General features: G+C 45.8%; 1 protein-coding gene across 4 annotated transcripts in view; it reads right to left on the reverse strand.

Annotated features, from left to right (window-relative positions):
- The window catches only part of CARD14 (caspase recruitment domain family member 14), a 642,914-nt gene that overhangs the window by 179,622 nt on the left and 443,186 nt on the right, over positions 1–20,106 (reverse strand). For all 4 annotated transcript variants that reach the window (XR_011305179.1, XM_069655192.1, XM_069655194.1 and 1 more), the window contains exons 7-11: positions 17,586–17,711; positions 10,269–10,415; positions 8,084–8,206; positions 7,511–7,647; positions 4,868–4,959 (exon numbers count right to left, since the gene is read on the reverse strand). Coding sequence is in view for 3 of the 4 variants with exons in the window: in XM_069655192.1 (XP_069511293.1) it covers positions 4,868–4,959; positions 7,511–7,647; positions 8,084–8,206; positions 10,269–10,415; positions 17,586–17,711 (625 nt within the window). In the remaining variant the exon portion in view is untranslated. The remainder of the gene's footprint in view (positions 1–4,867; positions 4,960–7,510; positions 7,648–8,083; positions 8,207–10,268; positions 10,416–17,585; positions 17,712–20,106) is intronic.

Here is a 20,106-nt window from a genome sequence, read left to right on the forward strand (position 1 = left end):
GTCTTTACAAGAGGTTTACCGCCTATATGTTATACTGTGATTACTGGACAGGACCTTCTGCACATTTTTTTCAAGTCTTAACACATGCCAGTGAGAAGCCATAATACTACTAATACTTTTGGAGCTGCCGTCAAAAGTAATAATAAAACGTGACTCCTCAGATGTATTATCCTTGGCTATAATGGTGTTGTTTGTGGAAATGAGTTCTTCTCTCTTTATCTCTCGGACATTTAAGATACGCTAGCATAATCAATTTTTTGGATACGCCTGATCTAGAAAACCTTTTGCACTCAAATTAACTTTACTTGACAAAAAAAAGCCATAGTGGAGCAATTTCTACGTAGTCTTAACAATTCCCCCAGAAGGAATACCCCAAATGAGACTTTTGGGGTGGCTGCTAGAAGCAAGTAAAGGCACATTTGATCATGTGGGCTTTCTGTACAGATCAGTCTCAATCTTGCCTTGATATTGTTTAACTAGCACATCCAGGAATATAACTTCTTTATGATTGTGCGACTCTACGTTTAAGATTCAGTGTGTTAACATTGAGAGTACCAACAAACTCCAAACAATCACATTCCGTCCCAGTCCATATAACGAACAAGTCATCTATGAAATGCAGCCATAGTATTATCTTATCAGTATACTTGATATTCTCCTCGGACCAAACCCGAAATTGTTCAAACCCGCCAATTATCAAATTAGCTTACGAAGGGGCAAATGTTGAAACCATCACAGTACCCTGAAATTGTCTATAAAATAGACCATCAAATAAAAAAACATTGTTTGTGAGACATAGTTCAATCATGTCAAGAATCATATCCATATGTTTTAGGAAGTTTAAGGATTTAGGCCCTCATTCCGAGTTAGGAGCTAACCATGGAGTAATTAGCTCCATGGTTGCCTCCCAATTTGCCGGAAATCCGGCTTGGTGAATGGAGTAATTACCGGTCCATTCCAAGGTTGGAGGGACCGGTAATTCCCCATTCACCTTTTGCCCTTCCCCATTCCCATTTCAGCCCCATAGGGCTCAATGGGAATGGGGAAGGAGGTAATTACGGCACCGTAAATTACGGTACCATAATTACCTCCGAGGTACCTTTGCGGGTCCCGTACTTTACTCCTGCTAAAAGCAGGAGGTAAAGAAGGACCCGCAAAGGGAACTCGGAATATGGAGGTAAGGGATTACCGGCATCGGCACCCTTACCGGTGCCAGTAATCCCTTACCTCCAACCTCGGAATGACCCCCATAGTATTCAAAAAGAACTGGCATGTTTCAGACCCGTACTATGTCTAATCGATGTATACAGAGACACCACGTCCATAGTAGCCAGTACGTAATCATCTTCCCAATGAATTTGATTTTACTCAAAAAATCTGTGGTGTCACGCACATACGAGTTGAAACAAAGGGTAAAATAACTTTAGCAATTAGTTTGGACATATTTTCCAACAAAGAATCTACCAATGTCCCGATTGGCCACCTTGCAGGTTTATTCACACACTTATGGATCTTAGGAAGAAAATATATTGTAGGTGTTTACTGAATTTATTTTAACAAGAATTTACAAATATCCTCATCCAGCAGACCTTCCATTTTCCAATTATTCAGAAACTCCTCCAACATCCTTTCCATTTCACTGATCGGGTTGTGGGTTGACAAGCTATAACAGGTGGTGTCATGCAATTGTCTATTTGCTTCTCGTAAATAATCCTTTCTGTTCATAATTATCACATTTCTGCCCTTATCCGAAGGTTTAATAATGCATGGTGGAAGAATTTTTAATTCTTGTAATGCCATCCTAGGTTTAGTACTCAAATTGTTATGCTGACATTTTTCTTTTTTCTGTAATTTTTTTTAATTGTTATTGACCAGGCTCTGTAATGTGTCAATGAGACCTCCGGGAGGAGCAATAGGATTAAATTTAGACTTGCATTCAAATTCAGTTTTTTGCCACCAATCAATGCTTATCCACAATTCTTCTCAGGGGCATCAAAATGTCATCGAGTTCTAGTTCATTCTCTAAATGTATGAGACTGGTCAGAGTGTCTACATCAGCTACAGCAATGTCAGTCCTGCCAAGTTGTGCCATCGTCTTCTTTTTGAAGTAAGGATTGATGAGGAAAAAACTCTTTAGAAATATTTTGCACATAAACTGGAAAAAGTAAATGCAGGTTTGCACATAATCAAATTTAGAGGTAGGGCAGAAATTAAGACCCAAATTAAGTATGATTTTTTGCTCTTTTGTAAGTGTATGATTGGATACATTGATAATTTTGCTATGGGGAATCTCTTATTTTTTGTTGATCCTTCTCCCATAACGGGATGATCGCTCTGAGCTGTTGTTGACTTCGGTTCTGCCCTTTTTTACCTATTCTGTTTTTTGTCTTGCTCCCCCTCTCATGGCTCCTCTTCCTCTTGTTGTTTTGTTTGTTCTGCTGTTCCTGCACAGCAGACACATTTCGTCTAAAACAATTATTTACTCCTCCCTCTTCATTTTCACTTGTGGAAGCATCCGACTCTGATGTTGAAGGTAAGTTGCCATCTGACACTAAAGCACTTATATTGGAAGCAGTATTGTTGATAGGGTGTTTGCGCAAATGGTCAAACCTATCTGCGAATGTGTAAACTCTCCCATTCTCATAATCCTCTTTGTCTCTGAGGAACTTTCGTAATTATCTTCGCTTAATCTCTTCCTCGTGTGATTTTAAATTTATTTCCATATTTGTACGTGCTATCTTGCCTTTTTCGCTTTGTGGTGGAGCCTCTATTTTAGATGATATTTCCTCTATCTTGTTAAGAATCGTTTCACAATCTTTTTTAGCATACTTAAAACCAGTATAGTTAGGAATGTTTGGGAGCAAACATTCGTGGCATCTCCCCATTACTTCAACATTTTAGGATCTTGTTCATCAATTGATGGAGAGATTCATTTTCTTAAACCTCTTGGAATGGTTTTGAGGGTTAGCTCAAATTCAAACCTTTTTCTCCAGGAAATTGTCTTTGTCTAAGAGGGCAGTCCTACTTTATACACAGCTTTGCATTTGAGCTAATTTGCATACCCACAATGCCTTGCTGTTGTGGCTCAGAACTGGAGGTGAAATTTCATCGATGGCTACTAGGGGCGCTGTGGAGTGTGTGACTTGGCTCCAATGGTTTTTCCTATTTCTATATATATTTACCAAATGCTGAACATACAAACATAGGCAAATATTTTCTCTTCTGCAGCACAACAGTAATTTGCATGCAGACTAGTACAAGAATTCTAAGGAAGACAAACCATTGCCTTTTGTCTCATCCAAAAACTTCATTCGCACTGCTGTTTCGTAAAAAATATCTACGGAAATATAGTCAAACTAAACTAAAAGCAGATTTCAAGGTATGCTACATAGATCATGGCATTGTTAGCGCATATCATTTTGCATTTTTGTACAGTTTATAAATCATAGGATTACAAGTACCATGATGCAATTTGATGTGAGCCTAAAGCCTGTTAATTATTTCACATCTGCCAAAGGCCAACTTGCAATCCAGACCAAGATTGAAACACACAAAAAGCCTGTGTGACAATGCATATGTTGTAGTTGTTTTTGACATAATGTATTTGTATGCATAATTTGCTGTTCCAAAAAATAAATGTGTTTATAAGTATCAGACAAGCAAGTATGCATCCCCTATAAACTGTGAAGAACAGGTCTGGATAGAGCTGGGCTGTGGTCAGAATGCCAGGTTGGGACCTGGACTAATGAGGTTTGGCTTTGCCACACTTTGTCTAGACAACTGAAGCTCAACATTTCCATGTCTGGTTACTGGGCTACTTTTTCCGCTTAAAAGATAAGGTGGTCCCTTTAATTAGGAAGGGCATGTCCTTCTCTCATATATATATATATATATATATATATATATATATATATATATATATATATATATATATATATATATATATATATGGTTCAGGTCACAGCCTCAAGGAAGGTTGCCCCTATTAGCCAACATCTGAACAATATGTGCCAGCTGCCAGAACCATCAGTGTCATGGCCACAAGGGCTTATATTGAACAGGCCTGCTTCAGTTTCCTGAGATCCCAGGCAGCAACTCCACCCGCATAAAGGGCCAAAGCAGCCATGCGTGCCCTGCATGCCAAGGGCACCATGGCTTTCTGCACTCCGGCTAGCTCTATTGAGCAGGAGGCCTGCTCAGCACCCACAAGCGGGCCGCTCATCCTCCACCAATCTCCAGACCAACTATCACTAGAGCTCCATCACCCGCAGCAAGATCACATCAACTTCAGCTGTAAACCTTCACTGCCAGCCTTGGATCTAAAGGTAACAGGGCAGTGAGGGCAGCAGGGGAGGGCGGTGGCAGAAAAGCAATCTTTAGGGGGCAAACTGACCCCTTCATTACAAGGAGGGGCAGCACACACTGGAGGATCACCAAGTTAGGTGAGAAAACCTCCCAAGGCTCAGAGCTCTGAAGCCATTTCAAGGTCCCCACAGTGCAACAGATTATGAGACCTTCCCTGAGACTCTGTGCGGCTGCTGTTACCTTCCAGCATCATGATGTCATGAAAATCAGGCCGGTGCACATGCAGTCATGGGTTCAATAGTAAAATGGGTGCAGGATATTAGGCTGGTAAGGATATAGCTATAATGAATTGCATCTAATAATATATCTGCTGCTTAAAGCTCAACACAGTGGCATCAATAAGGAGATATAACTGAGTGCCTTTTTACCTGTATTTATCAATCCCTCAAACTAAAATGCAGCATCTGGATGATTTCTATTCTTGTTAAATGTGTGTGCATTGTATTTGGCTCATTTGTAAGCAATGCGTCAAGCAAACAATCAGAAATACAAAGTAAAGTACCTTCGCCGGGAACAACTTCAAACTCAAAGTCTGCGTCCTCCACGTGTTCCAAAGTCAGCGTGCTTAAGTCGCGTTCGATATGTGTTTGGGAGCTACCGAAAGAGAATTAGGAGCTTTAGACAGAGGTACAGGGAAAAACATCCATATCAACGAATACAGGGCTGGTGCACGATCTACGAGGATAGTCTTAGGTGTAACCGAAAAGCTGCCCCATTGCGTGAGAGGACTTAACCTGTCGCTCAGAGGCCGAGTGAGCGCATTTAATGCATGGCAGCCTGCAATACCCGCATAAAAGACTGAAAATAATGTTCTTATTACAGGCTAGTTGTGACATCACAAATGACCTGAAATAAGAAAATGGCATCGCAACTGCTCTGTAATCAGTTATTATACCTCAGATGTAATGTCAAAATGCCTGCTGTTTGAGTCAGCAGAGTGAATTCCAGCTGTCACTTCAACACTTAATTAAAGCCATGAAAAGTTTTTCAAATTCCTTGCTTGCAGAATTGTTTTCTGTTTCACTTTACAGCCATTAATTGACAAGAAACTGTTTATGGTAAAACGATTAATACGTGGGAGCAAAATCTGCATGTTATTACTTATGTGAATTCACAAAAAACCTTTTTTGATACATTTTATTAAACTGCTTGAACTTTTTGCAACACATTAAGAGCTGCATTTTTGCTTTTTTAAAACCAAACAGCTTCTATATTTATCAAATGGATCAGCAAATGGAAGATCTCGTAAATTATATTATGCAAGAGACAAGGTATTAAAGGAAATGATACTGTGTGGCCATGAAATATAAGGAATAAAACACCCCCTAACATAAAAAAAAGGATATTGCAAGTAACCTTGGAATTATGTGACCTTATAAATCTATTTTGTCACGAAACTCCTCAGTGACTTGCAATATCCTTATAGCATACGGTACGAGGGAACTTTATCCCATATATCGAACCCATATGATATGATATGGCATTTATAACGCGCCTATACACAAGTGTTTCAAGGCGCGACGATGCAAAGGGAGGGGAAACAGAGGGAAGACAGAGAAACCAATCCTACTAGGCCTGTTGACATTGCGATCAGGGGAGGAGGGAAGGGGAAAAGTGCAGGGTAAAGGGGAGAGGACAGTGCAGAACATAGGATAACTGTAAAAAGAATAAATACTGGCAATAAATAAGAGTGCAGCCAGCTGGTGGCAGGTGCAAGGGTAAGTGCAGACATCAGGTGTCAAGTGCTGGTAGTGGCTTTATGGATACAGAAACAATCCCCGTGCAAGGGTTGGCAGGGGGGCAGTGCAGGTGTGCAACTGGCAGTGGTGGGGGGCCTGGGCCTGAGATCAGAGGGTAGCAAGGTAACCAGTGCAGTGTCAGATTCAGCCAGGAGATCAGCAGGGGACAGAAAACAGAAGCAAAGAGGAAGGTCTTGAGGTGCTTCCGGAACCGGAGATGGTTCTCTTCAAGTTTCAGAGAGGCAGGGAGGCTGTTCCAGAGGGAGGCCCCAGCAGAAGAACGAGATCTACCACCAACTTGCTGTTCGGAGAAGCAACTGACCCTGAGGGAGTTGGAGGTGGATGAGCGAAGAGCTCAAGAGGGAAGATATTTAGGAAGAGAGAGTTGAAGGTATTGAGGTCCCAGGCCCCAGACGGCCTTGTGGACAATGCAGAGGGTTTTGAACTTAATCCTCGCCTCCACTTGGAGCCAGTGCAGAGATTTCAGTCCTGGGGAGATATGCTCCTTGGGCTCGAGGCCAAGAACAAGTTTCACAGTCCTGTTTTGGATGAGTTGCAGAGGGAGGAGAGTAGAGGCAGGCAGATTTAGAAAGAGTCTGTTGCAGTAGTCCAGCCTAGAGAGAACCAGAGCTCTGGAGAAAGTGAGCTTCTGGAGGAAGGAGAGGAAAGGAAGAATACCTCTGAGGAGGTGCAGCTGGTAGTTTGACTTCTTAGAGATGTCAGAGATGTGAGGAGAGAAGGAAAGTGTCGCGTCGAAGATGACACCAAGGTTTTTAGCCTCACAGGTGGGAGCAGGAAGAGAGCCAAGAGAGGCCAGCCAGAGAGTGCTAGGAAAGGAGGGAGCAGGAAAGGAAGAGAGTACCCACAGTTAATGACACAGCTAGAGAGAAAATCCATTGTCACCCACAATCACAGAGAACCCACTTGTTACCCAGAATCAAAGAACCTTCCCTCCAATTCCCACGGTCACTCAAAAAAGAGCAAGATGAAAGTTCCCAGTGCCCAAAGAAGCAAGGGGGATAGCCCCAGTGTCAAGGCAGAATCTCCATTGTCACTCCATTGTTGGCCACAGCAAGACAGGGCAGTGCACTGGGCCTTTGTGGCTTCAGTGTGTACTGTGCCCTGGAGTCCACACAGTTCAACAGCATGATGTGTCCTATTGGCCCCATAGTCTGATGCTAGTGCTCTGTTCCCTGGCCAGCGGCTCAGTGGTAGTAGTGCTGTGTGCTGAAGCAATCTTAGCTCCGCTGTCGCACTGTAACCTCTGGCCCACTGTGAAAGTTGGAGTGCTGAGCATTACCATGAAAAACACCACTTTATTTATTGTTAATGGATAACCTAGGCCAATGGATTTGTGATTGAAGGCAAGAGTGTGACAGGGAAACGCATACAATCTTTCTCTCTACCTGATGGATATGGCGGTCTCCAGGTAGTCCTCTTGGCTTTGGCTGCAGAAGGAGTTTTTGCGGGAAGGGGTCGCAGACGAAGCGTGGTAGCAGTCTTCCAGGTCACTGCTGGTGCGGTTGCTCAGGTCCTGCCAGGACTGCCAACAGGAGGGAGAATAAGTTATCATCTCTGTGGGGATATGGGTCATTAGAGCAAGACACAGAGGAGGGACTCAGACTTTAGAGCTCAGAGCAGGGTAGAAGTGGTCAGGAACAGGAGATGGAAGATAAAGCGCAGGAGTCAATGCATTAGAGTTTAGAGGAGCTGCAGATCAGGGCATCCTGCATATGCAGACTGGGGAAAGAGCCCCAAAGTTTTAGTATTTGAATTCTTTTAAAAATAGAAAGGTCCTTATGAATGAAAGAATGTTTCTGAGGACTTGGGCAAATTAGCCAAATTCTTCTAACCTTCTAACCTGCTGAAATTTGGAAATAGAAATTTGCTGCTTGAGGCGGGTCCATTTGGGGCAGCTGAGCATTGGGATTCTGAGAGCGGGGTTAGAAAAGAGTGCAGGGCTGGGAATGGCTACAAACCTCTCCAATGCTGAGAGAGCTGCAGTCGCTGGTGCCCCTCGGGTAAATGGCATGCATCCTGATGAGTTTGGGTTTCCTTCGCAGCAGAACGTCCCGTTGATCTGGGCTTTCCCCATCAGGTAACTGCAGAAGAAGCAAACGTCACATCACAAACTGGGCGCATTCTTACACAATGCTGATCTAGGACGCCATGGCTCCTGGAACAAACAATAAATACATTCCACCCACCAATGCTCCTATTGGTGGTGGGCGACTCTTCAATTTGTGTCCATTTCAAGGTCTACCAGTCATTGTATTCCACTCTTGAAAACGTGACATTATGCAAATCAACACATCGACTCGCCAGAGATGGAATGAGAGTCACAATCCGTGGGCTTGCGTTGATGGTGGGAGTTGCCATGAGATTGAGCTGGTTGTTTTTCTAAGGCTGATGTAAATGTGATTGCACTTTCAAGCAGTTGACAGCTAGTCTCAACCAATCATACGTGGCCACGCACATTTATACCCCTCTACAAAAGTGGGGCATAGTGGAATGTGCAGGGGATGTTTGAGGGACACACCTAGCAACAAAGGTGTGGTCACCTCTTGGGCCTAGACAGGGAAAATAACCAGAAAGCAGATATGCAATCGAGCAGTAAAGACGCACTGCCGCCTCCGGGCAGAACTGTGCACATTGACAGGTAAACAGACTTGCTGGAAACTTAACAAGCACAGGCATCTTATGCTGCTGTGGGACACGGCGGGGGCCCAGAGTTGCCTGTCCTTTACACCATATGTAAAGGGACTACTCATATGAGCTTGGAAACTTGGGAAAAAAGCTTGTGTACTCAAGAGCATACATGCATTTCATGAGCCACTAAGAGTGACAGTGCTCCTGCAGAGCCTTGAACCTTTGGAGTTGAACTGGGGATGAATGGATCCAGAGTAAAGAACACAGTATCACTTGACTAGTCTACTGACTAGGACACAAAGCTTGGCTTTGCAGAGCTCGAGATGAGCTTGGGGTGCTTCATAGCAGGGTTCGGTAAGACTCAGTGTTATAGCTGGGACATGACAAAGGGCAGTTTGTGTGGTCAGTTATGTTGACTTTGGGGCTCAGAATTAGTCTACACAATGTGGAAACACAGGTGCAGCCTTGGCACAGTTAGGTGGAGGAGGAGGTGATATCACTTTAGTGAAAGGTGAGATGGTAGTGCTGGAAAAGAGACATTAGAGTGAAGTGTGAAGGACAAGGTATGCCCAAACAATGTCCAAGACTTCCAAATTTGAAAGTGCATACAATGGGAGTACTCAGTGGCGAGACCCTCAACCTGCACGTAGGGGAATAAGGAAAGCATGATTTCAGTAGTGCTGAGTTGTAAACATTTAAATAAAAGTGATGTTAGGCTCCACGCCAGATTGGATACAGATTGATGTGTGCTGGCTATGTGCCTGGAGGCAGAGATGGAGTTATGTTGGTGCAGTAAATTGCTGACAGAAACAGGGAAGAAGGGCGCATTTGGGTAAGCAGATATGGATCCCCAAGTCTTCTGTCAAGAGGTTTTCAAGAGGTTTTCAGGATGCTCATTCAGTGCTCAGCATTTCGACTGCCGTCCTTGAATAGAGGTTTTTGTTTGGTCCTTCAACTATACCCTTTTGAAATAATTCCAGCTCTAGCCCCCAGAGGCTGCCAGGCTGGCTGGCGAAGTAATGTCCGATGGTGCCCATTCCCTGGTCTGGAAAGTGGGTTGGACATGGGAGTGGATAGTGGACACCCGCGATAGTGAGGCAAGGAGGCGAGGAGAGAGGCACTGTATTTGTACAAATGCCTGTCGCCTTTTCAAACACCTTGTGGCACATGCATAGAAGTCAGGAGCTTGAGGCAGAGGGACAGACAGAACTAAGAGCTTTAAGCATGCAGGCAGACTGAAAAAGGGGTGTGAGCATGTAGGCAGTCAGTGGGATGAGCTTGCAATGCCTTGGGGATCTTTCGCGTCCAGAAAATTCAATCTGGCAAGCGCCTGGTGGACATCTGACTCATCTGTGCCTTTGATGCTGTACGTTGTGGTGACAACACTAGCAACCATCAGCGATACATAAATTGGTGGTAAAAGAGTTTCTCTGGTTAGAAAGATTCAATCAAAGGAAACACCATCCTGGAAACTTGTAATTGGCACGGAAGCAGGATCCTTGCCTCTGTCCTTACCTGCTGGGTGCTCAGTTGGATCTCCTGGAGTTGGTGCTGCAGCTCAAAGATCTCCTCCTTCAGCTCAAGGATCTGCCGACGTAGCAAGTCCTTCTCCATCCGTGTCTGCGTACTCTGAGCTTGAGCACTGTCCCTGGCGTTGTAGGCCTGTGAACAGTAAAAGATGAGTTACGCCCCGAGACCCACAACTGAGTATGGAACCCGCAGTATCTGAGATGATGTCAGGCATGAGTGGACAAAGACGCAAACGGCCGTGGTACCTCCCACAAGAATGATGCCGCCTGATGCAGTGAATAACAAGGAGCTTTCAGGATTTGGAATACCCTCCACTCGGTCCCATCTCTCACAGGATTGTTGGCCCCTAGTCAGAAGAAGCTTTGAAAAATGATCTGATAGTCAAAGCATAGCTCCTGACTCCACTCCCCCACGTCTGAACTCTACATCTGGCCATGACAGAACATCCTCAATCGCCCTTCTGCCACACCCTTTCCATGTTCGGCTTTTGAATTTCCATTCATGAGAATTATCTGGACCAAGTGGAGGGCAGAGCAAGACTACAGTGGAAGTGAATGCCAATCCCACCAGGTTGGTTCTCTTGCTCCACTCCAAAGGCTGTATCCCACACCTGTTTATGTGCCTACCAGGAAAAGTACAATTTGCCCTTAAGGGTCATGGTAGAGGTGTATCCCCCATTAAGCATTCAAATGTAGGGAGAGAGTCCGCTTTCCCAATTGAGTTTAAGGAACGGTGGCTACTGAGAGGAGATGGTACGTTGAGGTGTATCTCTGCAAAGGATGAATGCGCTGAGCTAACCAGGAGTGATTTGGCTGTGATGGCAGTGCCACAATAACATTGTGCAGAGATCAAGAAACAAGGTAGATTTGAAATAACATCTAGGAAAGTTTCAGGGGACACAGAAGAGGGCCATGGTGTGCTTACATGCTGAACCGAGCAAGAAGTAGGAGAAATGTGGTGTTGTGCATGAGCATGCTCAAAGCCAATGACAGTGCTATGCAAAGCTCACAAGTCAGATTCTGTAGATCAATTACAAGTTGTGTCCTGTAAAAGTGGAAGGTTTGGTCAGTTACCGCTGCATTGCAACATAGGAACATGCATTGCAACGGATGTGGCACTGGTTCTTTCTAACAGTGCATTTGATTGACGTTGTGCTGCTGCTTCGCATTGGGAGATTTTGATAGACGAAGAAACGCTTCATAGAGTGTCTCAAAGATAGTATTTTTCTTTCTGTCTACCTTCATGTAATCAGTTACAAAGTTATTACTCAAAATGTCTTCCTCAGCGACTAAAGCCAACTGAAACACAATGGTGCTAGGGCGCATCAGCGCAGTCCGAGAAAAAGATCTTTCTGACATGGGCCTCATTACACGGATGGCGGTAGGTATTTAACGTTACCGGTAATGGAATACCGGTAACGTTAAATGCCCATGCGGATTACGACCCAGCTCACCGCCATTAGCGGCACCGCTAATTACGGTGACACTAATAGCGGTCAGTCCGCGTGCGCGCGACCCGCCAACCCGTAAATAACGACATGCCGCTAATAGCACACCATCACAAGGCCAGTGCACACGGCAATAGCGCCATGGTAAATACCCCAAAACCCCATACCGGCATGGCGGCAATACCGCCATCGCGAACCACCCGTTAAGAGAACTAAGCAGTGTCAACACCTGCCACAGGTGGCCAAAATCAGCACAGGTGGAGGCAATGGAGACTGTGGCTGCTCAAAAGAAGCACACCACACCCCTTCCCACACCCCTTCCCACACCAAGATGGTTCCAATACTGGCAGAATTACATGGCCTGGAGGACCTGATTGCAGCGCTGCTTGTACAACAACAGGCTGCACAGAGGAGAGGCAGGAGGAGGAGGAGGGCCAGACAGGCACAGCAAGCACCACCACGCCACCTAATCATACCACAGAGGCACCCACCAATTCCCCAGATCAGAGCCAGTCCATTTAACCTAACACCTGAGCAGATACACACCCTGTACCGTCTGGACCGGGACACCATCACCAGCATCGTGGACATGATACACAACGACATTGTGAGCCTCATAGATATCCGAACTGCCAACCCCCCTCTACTCAAGGTGGTGACAGTGCTCCACTTCCTAGCTACAGGAACCTACCAGCATACAGTGGGGCAGATGCATGGCATCTCCCAACCAGTATTCTCACGCATACTGAACCAGGTACTCGATGCCCTCCTGAAGCATGCACCCGAACACATATCCATGCCACGGACTGCCCAGGAGATTGCAAACACCAAAGTTGGCTTCTATTCACTGGCAGGCATCCCAAGTTGCATTGGGGCCATCGACTGTACACATGTGGAATTGGTCGTCCCACATCACAATGAAGTAGTCTACCGAAACAGGAAGCAATTCCACTCCATCAATGTCCAAATGGTATGTGACGCAAACAAGATAATCACACATTGCTGTGCCCGATTTCCAGGATCTAACCATGATTCCATGGTCCTGCGGAACTCAACTATCCCCTGCTACATGGAGCGACAAATGGGACAACATTTGTGGCTACTTGGTGAGTTCCATGCTAAGCACATGGCAGTGTGATTGGTGGGGGGATAGATAGATACTCCAACTGGGTGTGCATTGGGGGGGTGGGGAATAGATAGATACTCCAACTGGGTGTGCATTGGGGGGATAGATAGATACTCCAACTGGGTGTACATTGGGGGGGATAGATAGATACTCCAACTGGGTGTGCATTGGGGGGGATAGATAGATACTCCAACTGGGTGTGCATTGGGGGGGATAGATAGATACTCCAACTGGGTGTGCATTGGGAGGGGGATAGATAGATACTCCAACTGGGTGTAGCCTGTAGTCCGTCGCCCAAATAAACGTACAGATGTACGCCAATGGGCATCTGTGAGGGCAGCAACGTACTTGGGATGAACGGACATGCAAGTAAATGCCACACGACAGAGCTGACAACCCAAATCTGGTGACATCAAACATCAATCCTCATCCACATAGCACGACACTCCACGCCACGAAATACACAAATGTCATCCATACCGCCAACATAGTCATGCAGCATTCCTACAGCATAACATCAACAATGCATTGTGCCCTTGGATGCATGCAAAGGTATACCCCCTAGCTATGGCAATGCACCACAAACCCATGGCACCACTGAAGCGTTGCCTCTCACCATGGAAACAGCAATGTCGGAAGGACAGTACACCACCAGTGCGGTACCAAATGATGCACCACAAACCCATGGCACCACTGAAGCATTGCCTCTCAGCATGGCAACAGCAATGTCGGAAGGGCAGTACACCACCAGTGTGGTACCAAATGTGCCTGCCCACAGGGACACCAATGACCTGGCCTCACCCAGGACATGGCAGTCACTGTTGGAGGCATCCATGGGGCATGTCTACTTGCATGCTTGTGCTCACCTTTGCACAAAGCAGTCACACAGACCATATTCATTGATGCAGTTGAATGTGTACATGAATCAAAATGATAGGCCAAAGTATGTGACATGAACAGGCCACACATGTGTCAAAAAGTAACAGGAACCCATTCCTCCCCCCATGTAGGTGATGCCGGCTATCCCCTGAAGAGGTGGCTCCTCACACCTGTACGGAACCCACAGAACAGGCACGAAGAAGAATACAATCATGCACATACCCGTACCCGCCTCGTCATCGAGCAGACTTTCGGACTGCTGAAGTCACGGTTTAGGTGCATTAGCAGGTCTGGTGGCGCCCTCCTGTATGGCCATGAGAAGGTTGCAAAGATCACCACGGCATGTGTCATGCTGCACAATATGTGTATGAGACGGAATGTGCCACTGCCCCCTGGCGTTGAAATGGAGGCACCTGATGAGGATGATGACGGGGATGAGGATGGAGGTGAAGGGGATGCAGGTCATGCAAGAGGGGATGGCCAGGATGGACGTGCTGTGAGGCAGCATTTGATTAACCAAATATTCTGAGTGACATGTAGTCATACTGTCACCTGTATATGGCTGGTGATGCACTGGTGTCTGTTTGTTAGCTCACAATGGTCCTTGCCGTCAATAAATTGATCACACACAATGAAGGAGTCAAGGCCTGTGTTTTGCTCAAACAACAGTGTATTAATGAACAGAAAAAGGAAAATGTGCAAGGCCCCAACCATCCCGCCACCCTACTCCCCCACAACTGTCCCATCACACCCTTCCCCCCAACCCCCACAACTGTCCCATCACACCCTTCCCCCACCCACCACAACTGTCCCATCACACCCTTCCCCCCAGCCCCCACAACTGTCCCATCACACCCTTCCCCTCAACCCCCACAACTGTCCCATCACACCCCCCCCCAACTGTCCCTCATGAGTCTCCAACAATGTATGTGTCCAGGCATGCACAGAGGCCAATGGACATTCACGCCCTACTGTTCATTGCCAGGGCCAACATTTGGGGGCTGGCTGGAGGTGCGCCTGGTGGTGCGTGTAGAGCGTCTGATTGTGCTTGTCTGCCGCGAACTGGTGGTCGAAGAGGTGGCAGGCTGTCCTGGTGGAAATTGGCGCTCCATAGCATCTGCGATGCGTGTTAGCACCTCCCGGACGCGTACCAGCTCCCCACACAGCCTGTCTGTGCACGACTCCATTCCCTCCCTGGAGTGCCTGGATGTCTCCCCGAGGTCAGCCCTGAGACGGGCAACCTCCTCCACATGTTGACCTACGAGGTCTGTGAGAGCCTGCTGGCGCTGGATGACGCTGGCCAGGTCAGGGGATGTGGCGGCCTGTGGTGGTGTGTCTGCTGCGCATCCTGATGCTGGCTGGTGTGCAGATGCCGCCTCTGTTGGGCTACTGAAGGCCTCCATTGACTCGTGAACGGTGACGTGCGAGCAAGGTGTGTGTAAGGGTGATTGCTCGGGGGTTACAGCAGGGCTTGGGGTGTGCATCGGCAGATCGATTTCCGTGGGCTCATCCACGTCAGACAATGGGGCAATGGCTGCTGCCTCCCCTGCCGAACTGGCAGCAGCTGAGGGTGGACCCTCGGTGGCGGTGATTTGGGGAGGGGAGTGGACCTCCAGAGGCGGAGCAGTAGGGTTTTACGTGGCACTGGCAGTGGCGCGCAGGAGTTTTTTTGGGCGCTGCAATAGGGGCCTTGGCCTTTTTCCACCTGATGTTGTTGGTGCGTCCTCGCTGGGCTGTGGCCTTTTCTTCTTTTGCACAGGGGGTGCCTGGGGTGCTCCCTCGCTGTCTGTATGCGACCCTGTCGGGGACAAGAAGGGGGATGTCATTGGTTATGGTCGCATGTACTCAATGCAGGCTACATCATGAATTCATTTGGGGCCGTTTGAACTTCATTGTGGATGAAGCAGGTGAGGTGTCATTTCAGTGCCTCATCCATGCAGTGTTGTGTGTGACACTTGGCCATGTTGATGTATGCATGTGTGTGTGTTGGGGTCTGGCGCTGACATGCGCAGGGTGGGATGCATGTGTGGATGCCGGGCCATCCATGCAGTGATCCAGAGCTGCCATTTGTGGGGACTTGTACATTCACATTGCATGCTTGCATCAGTGTACTTACCTCCATCAGAAGTGTCTGGCACGCCATGCTCCATCCTCCCGACTCCCTCATAACATTCTACCCCGATGAGGTTTGCACATGTTTCCTCCCACTCCTTCAGCTTGATCAGTGACCCTGATCCTCCAGTGGTGGCAGTCTTGTGGTTCTCGGACAGGATCATCCTGACCCGGAGTCTCAGGTCGTCCCATTGTTTTCTGCACTCGCGTACAGTGCGCGTGCTGGTGCCTACAGCACTCACTTTTGTTGCCACTTCAGCCCAGATTGATTTCTTCTTTAGGAGGGTCTCCCGCCGCATGTCATTTGCGAAGACCACTTCTGCATTGTCCGCTAAGGTTTGAGTCAGCATCACTAACTCCTCGGTGGAGAACTTCTCCTTTCGCTGGCGGTCTGTTGTTTTTTTTAATGCCTTGGGCATGGTGACAGTGTAGCAATGGGTCTCAGGCAGCAAGGTAACACGAACAGGTCCAGGGGGCAGAGGATGGCAATGGATTGTGTTTTTAAAGATGGCCGCCGTGCTCTTTCCCGTTCCTGTGCGATGATGCTATTTCCGGTTCCGGTATTTAACGGTCACCGCTATTAGCGGTGGCCGCTATTTGCACGATGCGTCAAGGCCGAGTCGCTATCTGCACTGTCGTGGAAGGTGGTAAGTGACTTTTGGGGGAGATTAGCGGCAAGGCTGGAGGGGCATTACCGGCATGGCACAAAGCTCGTGTCCGCATACTCGTAATGGTACGCTATTAGCGCATTCCTACGAGGGCGGACACGTTAAGGGCGCCATGCCGGTAATTTGCAGATTTTATCGCACAACGTGTAATGAGGCCCTATTGATAGGGCACAATTCCATCATAGAAACAATTTATGCCTTGTGCTGGGATGATTAAGATTTGATCTCATCCATTAAGACAATGATGGGTGACATGATGTGAGTGGATCAGCGATGTGATAAAAAATGAAACGTTTGATATTGATAATTACACAATTTTGCCACCTGCGAAAACATGATTAGAGGTATTGTACCGTTATTGTGCACTTTGACTTTACAATAATTGTTCATATGAATGCCATTTAAGACTGGGTCATTTGACTAATTATTCCAAAGATACATTATGCTAGCCACAAGTTTTAAGAAGACTCCTGGATCGAACAGGAGTGAAACATGCCTACTTATACAGCATTCTGCAATCCATGTTGAACACAGCACTGGCATTTTAAACGATGGAAAAATAAAAATGTGAAAGTGTGTGAGAGCGGCCAGTCAATGTTCTTCAAAGTTTTTTGCAGAACACACTCCTCTTTCCGCAGCACCCTCCTTCCATGCCCCAGAGGAATATTATAATGCGAGGTTCTGGCAGGCCTAGAAGACTGGAGAGGAGACTTACAGATACCTTTAATGAGACTCAGGGATTTATTTAGCTGGAGGCTACTATTCAACCAGGTCCAAAACACAGGGAGCCAATGGTTTCCTGGCTGCCTTGTGATATTTTACATAGTCTTTCTTGGGCCATTTTTCACGTTTTGGATGCATTAATGCTGTTGACAAATTAGTATGCATGTGTTATTGCTATGCAGCAAGATTCTTGGGGTGATCGCAGCACCAACGCCAAAGAGCAGCAACCATCCAGTTAATACTCTCCTCTTGCATTTATAGGGAGGATTCAGGCTCTGTGCGGCATGTGTAGTGTCTGTGTTGCCGTAACCTTGGACCCCAAACTTTCTTGCCTGGTCTTGAGTTACCTGATCTCGCTCCTTCTGTAGCTCGTCCACCTGGGTCTGGAAGGCCGCAATCTTCTCCCTGTACAGATTGCAGTCAACCTCCTTCTTCTGGTTCTCGATCAGCAGGGTTTCCTTCTCTTCCATATACTGAAGAAGTTACAAGACACACAAGATCTTTAGTGACAGAGCTGCAATCTCTTCCCAATATAAGTCAATTCAGCACTGTGTGAAGAGTACGTAGAGTTTTCCAACCATCTGCATACATGCCAAAACTCCCAGTTTAAGTCTGAATCCCTAGTTGACAGCCTGCAACATTCTATTTTTTTGTTCTTAAAAAGCGACTTTCTGCATCGTTCAACAAAGCATCAATTTTAAGAGCATTTTCAAAGAATATGAAGGAACCTTCGACTTCTCAAGCAGGGCTCCCTTTTTGGTTTTGGCTATGAAGTCGCACTTAAGCGCCACCTATAAGTCAAACATATTACATTGGACTACGGAAGCTAGGAAGGAGTTGGTGTGTGAGGCGTCACACAGCTTGTGGGTGTTGTTTGGCTATCTCCCTACCCATTGCCTGCTAATGGCCATGCGACTTCCACTCACTACCTTCCCGTCCCCACCCAAAACACATCCTCCAGGAATCTCTTTGAGCTAGCTTTGTCAAGCAGTATGATCAAACGGTGTGCTGCAAGTGCCTTTCAGTGTTATTTCAAAGCAGTCTTCAGAGTTAATGGATTAATTGCAGATATAAACTCTCTACTGGTGTAATAAAAAACCTCAGAACCATGTTTGCTTTCAGCCACTTGATGTATGAGCCTTATGCATGTCTTTGCAACTAAGTCCTGTTAAAAAACAATCATTGGCAAAGCCAACTGTTTTGGCTTGTGTTTAGGTATTAAATAGACAATTGCCAGGCTCTGCTTTCATAAGACCTGGTACTCACACCATTTTGCAAATTGTACCATATTTTGTCTATGTAGTACTATTATGGAAGTGACTGTTGAAATGCCATACAAAAATCCAAAACCTTTGGCACTGCCAATGCTTGTTATTATTTGGGTTTAGCATGGTTTGTTATGGGTGAAGATGTGCAGTGCTCAGCAAGTGGTAACATAGCTGGCACAGCAAAATCCTGGTGTCATTCATTTAGTATGGTTTATGCAGCCATATAGTGCCAGACAAGCTGTGAAAAACATGCATTTTACATATATTTTCTCAGCAGCTTTTTGAGGTGCTGATTGTACCCTACCAACCACCTCCAACATGAAGCAAAATGAAAACATCACTGTGCTGTGTCCGAGCTGCTTTGCATTTGGCAGATTGCTTGGAAAGGTTGTTAATTATTTATGTTCTTGAAATTCTGTCTGAGACATGAAGACAGACGCAGTTAAGTGCTATACACAAGGCAACACGTTTTGTCCATCTGTATAACTCATTGAAGGAGATCTTCAGGGGTGGCTGGTGATTTTCTAATTGGTGGGGCGTAAATATATTCTATAAATATGCAAGAGCAACTGAGCATAATGCTGGAGTCCCTACCAACTATTTTGGTGTTCTTGGGAGTCCTCCCGCTTGAGAAAATGTTTTTAATAATGGGTTAAAATTATGTATTTTAAAGCACACTTTAAGTGAATAATTGGGTAAAAAGCCAGATAGTTTGCAGTTGGTTTTATAGGGTCACTCTGAAAAAATCCAATAGATGCAAGTCACCAACAGTGCACAGGAGCATTTCCCAACGCATTTTCATGTCTGTGCCCTTGAATATATGCCAGCATAAAAATGTTTTCACACTTGCTGTGCCCATACATTTCCATGCTGGCCGCACCAATAGATGCAAGAACACACTAATGCTCTGCCCACACTAGTTCTGTCAATATATGTCAGTGTCCACATATAAAACATTCTGTTGTTTGCCTTGCCATTAAAAATGTCATGCCACAATATGAAGACATGTGCAAACTGGCTGCACCAAAATGCCAGTATAGCCTCGTAGTACTACATCATTCTTGTTTTATAGAGGCCCAGTGAACAATGCCATGCCAAAGAAACAGATAGACTAGCTGCACCAAAATGCCAGTCCAGCCAGGTAATAATACTCATCATGCTTAGTTTATCGAATATGTAAAAAATGTAATTCAACAGTATCAAAATTGCTAGGCTGGCTGCACCAAAATGCCAGTCTAGCTATGCAAGAATACGTATCATGCTTGCTCTGTTATTGTATTTATTTTATTTTTATTGTAAATTTCTTAGTTTATTACAAACTTCATTTTACATAAACATACACTTAATAGACATCTAATCCGGACATCATAACCTTTCCATCAGTCTGTATCAGTCGCTCGGTTTTAGTAGAATCTTATCTAGATAGTCAATTACCCCACAGACTAGCATGAAGTTTTGACCAGACAAAATTATTATCCACCACATTTCCAAGTCATCGTTTTTTGGTGCATATTTTGATAATTACAGACTTCGCTGTGATGTTAACTTTAGACATTCGAGGACCAAATGTTTGACTGATTCAGTTCCTTGTGCACAAAAT

Source organism: Ambystoma mexicanum, chromosome 3q (assembly GCF_040938575.1).
Source record: "Ambystoma mexicanum isolate Mex_15411 chromosome 3q, UKY_AmexF1_1, whole genome shotgun sequence".
NCBI classification, from domain to species: Eukaryota; Metazoa; Chordata; class Amphibia; order Caudata; family Ambystomatidae; genus Ambystoma; species Ambystoma mexicanum.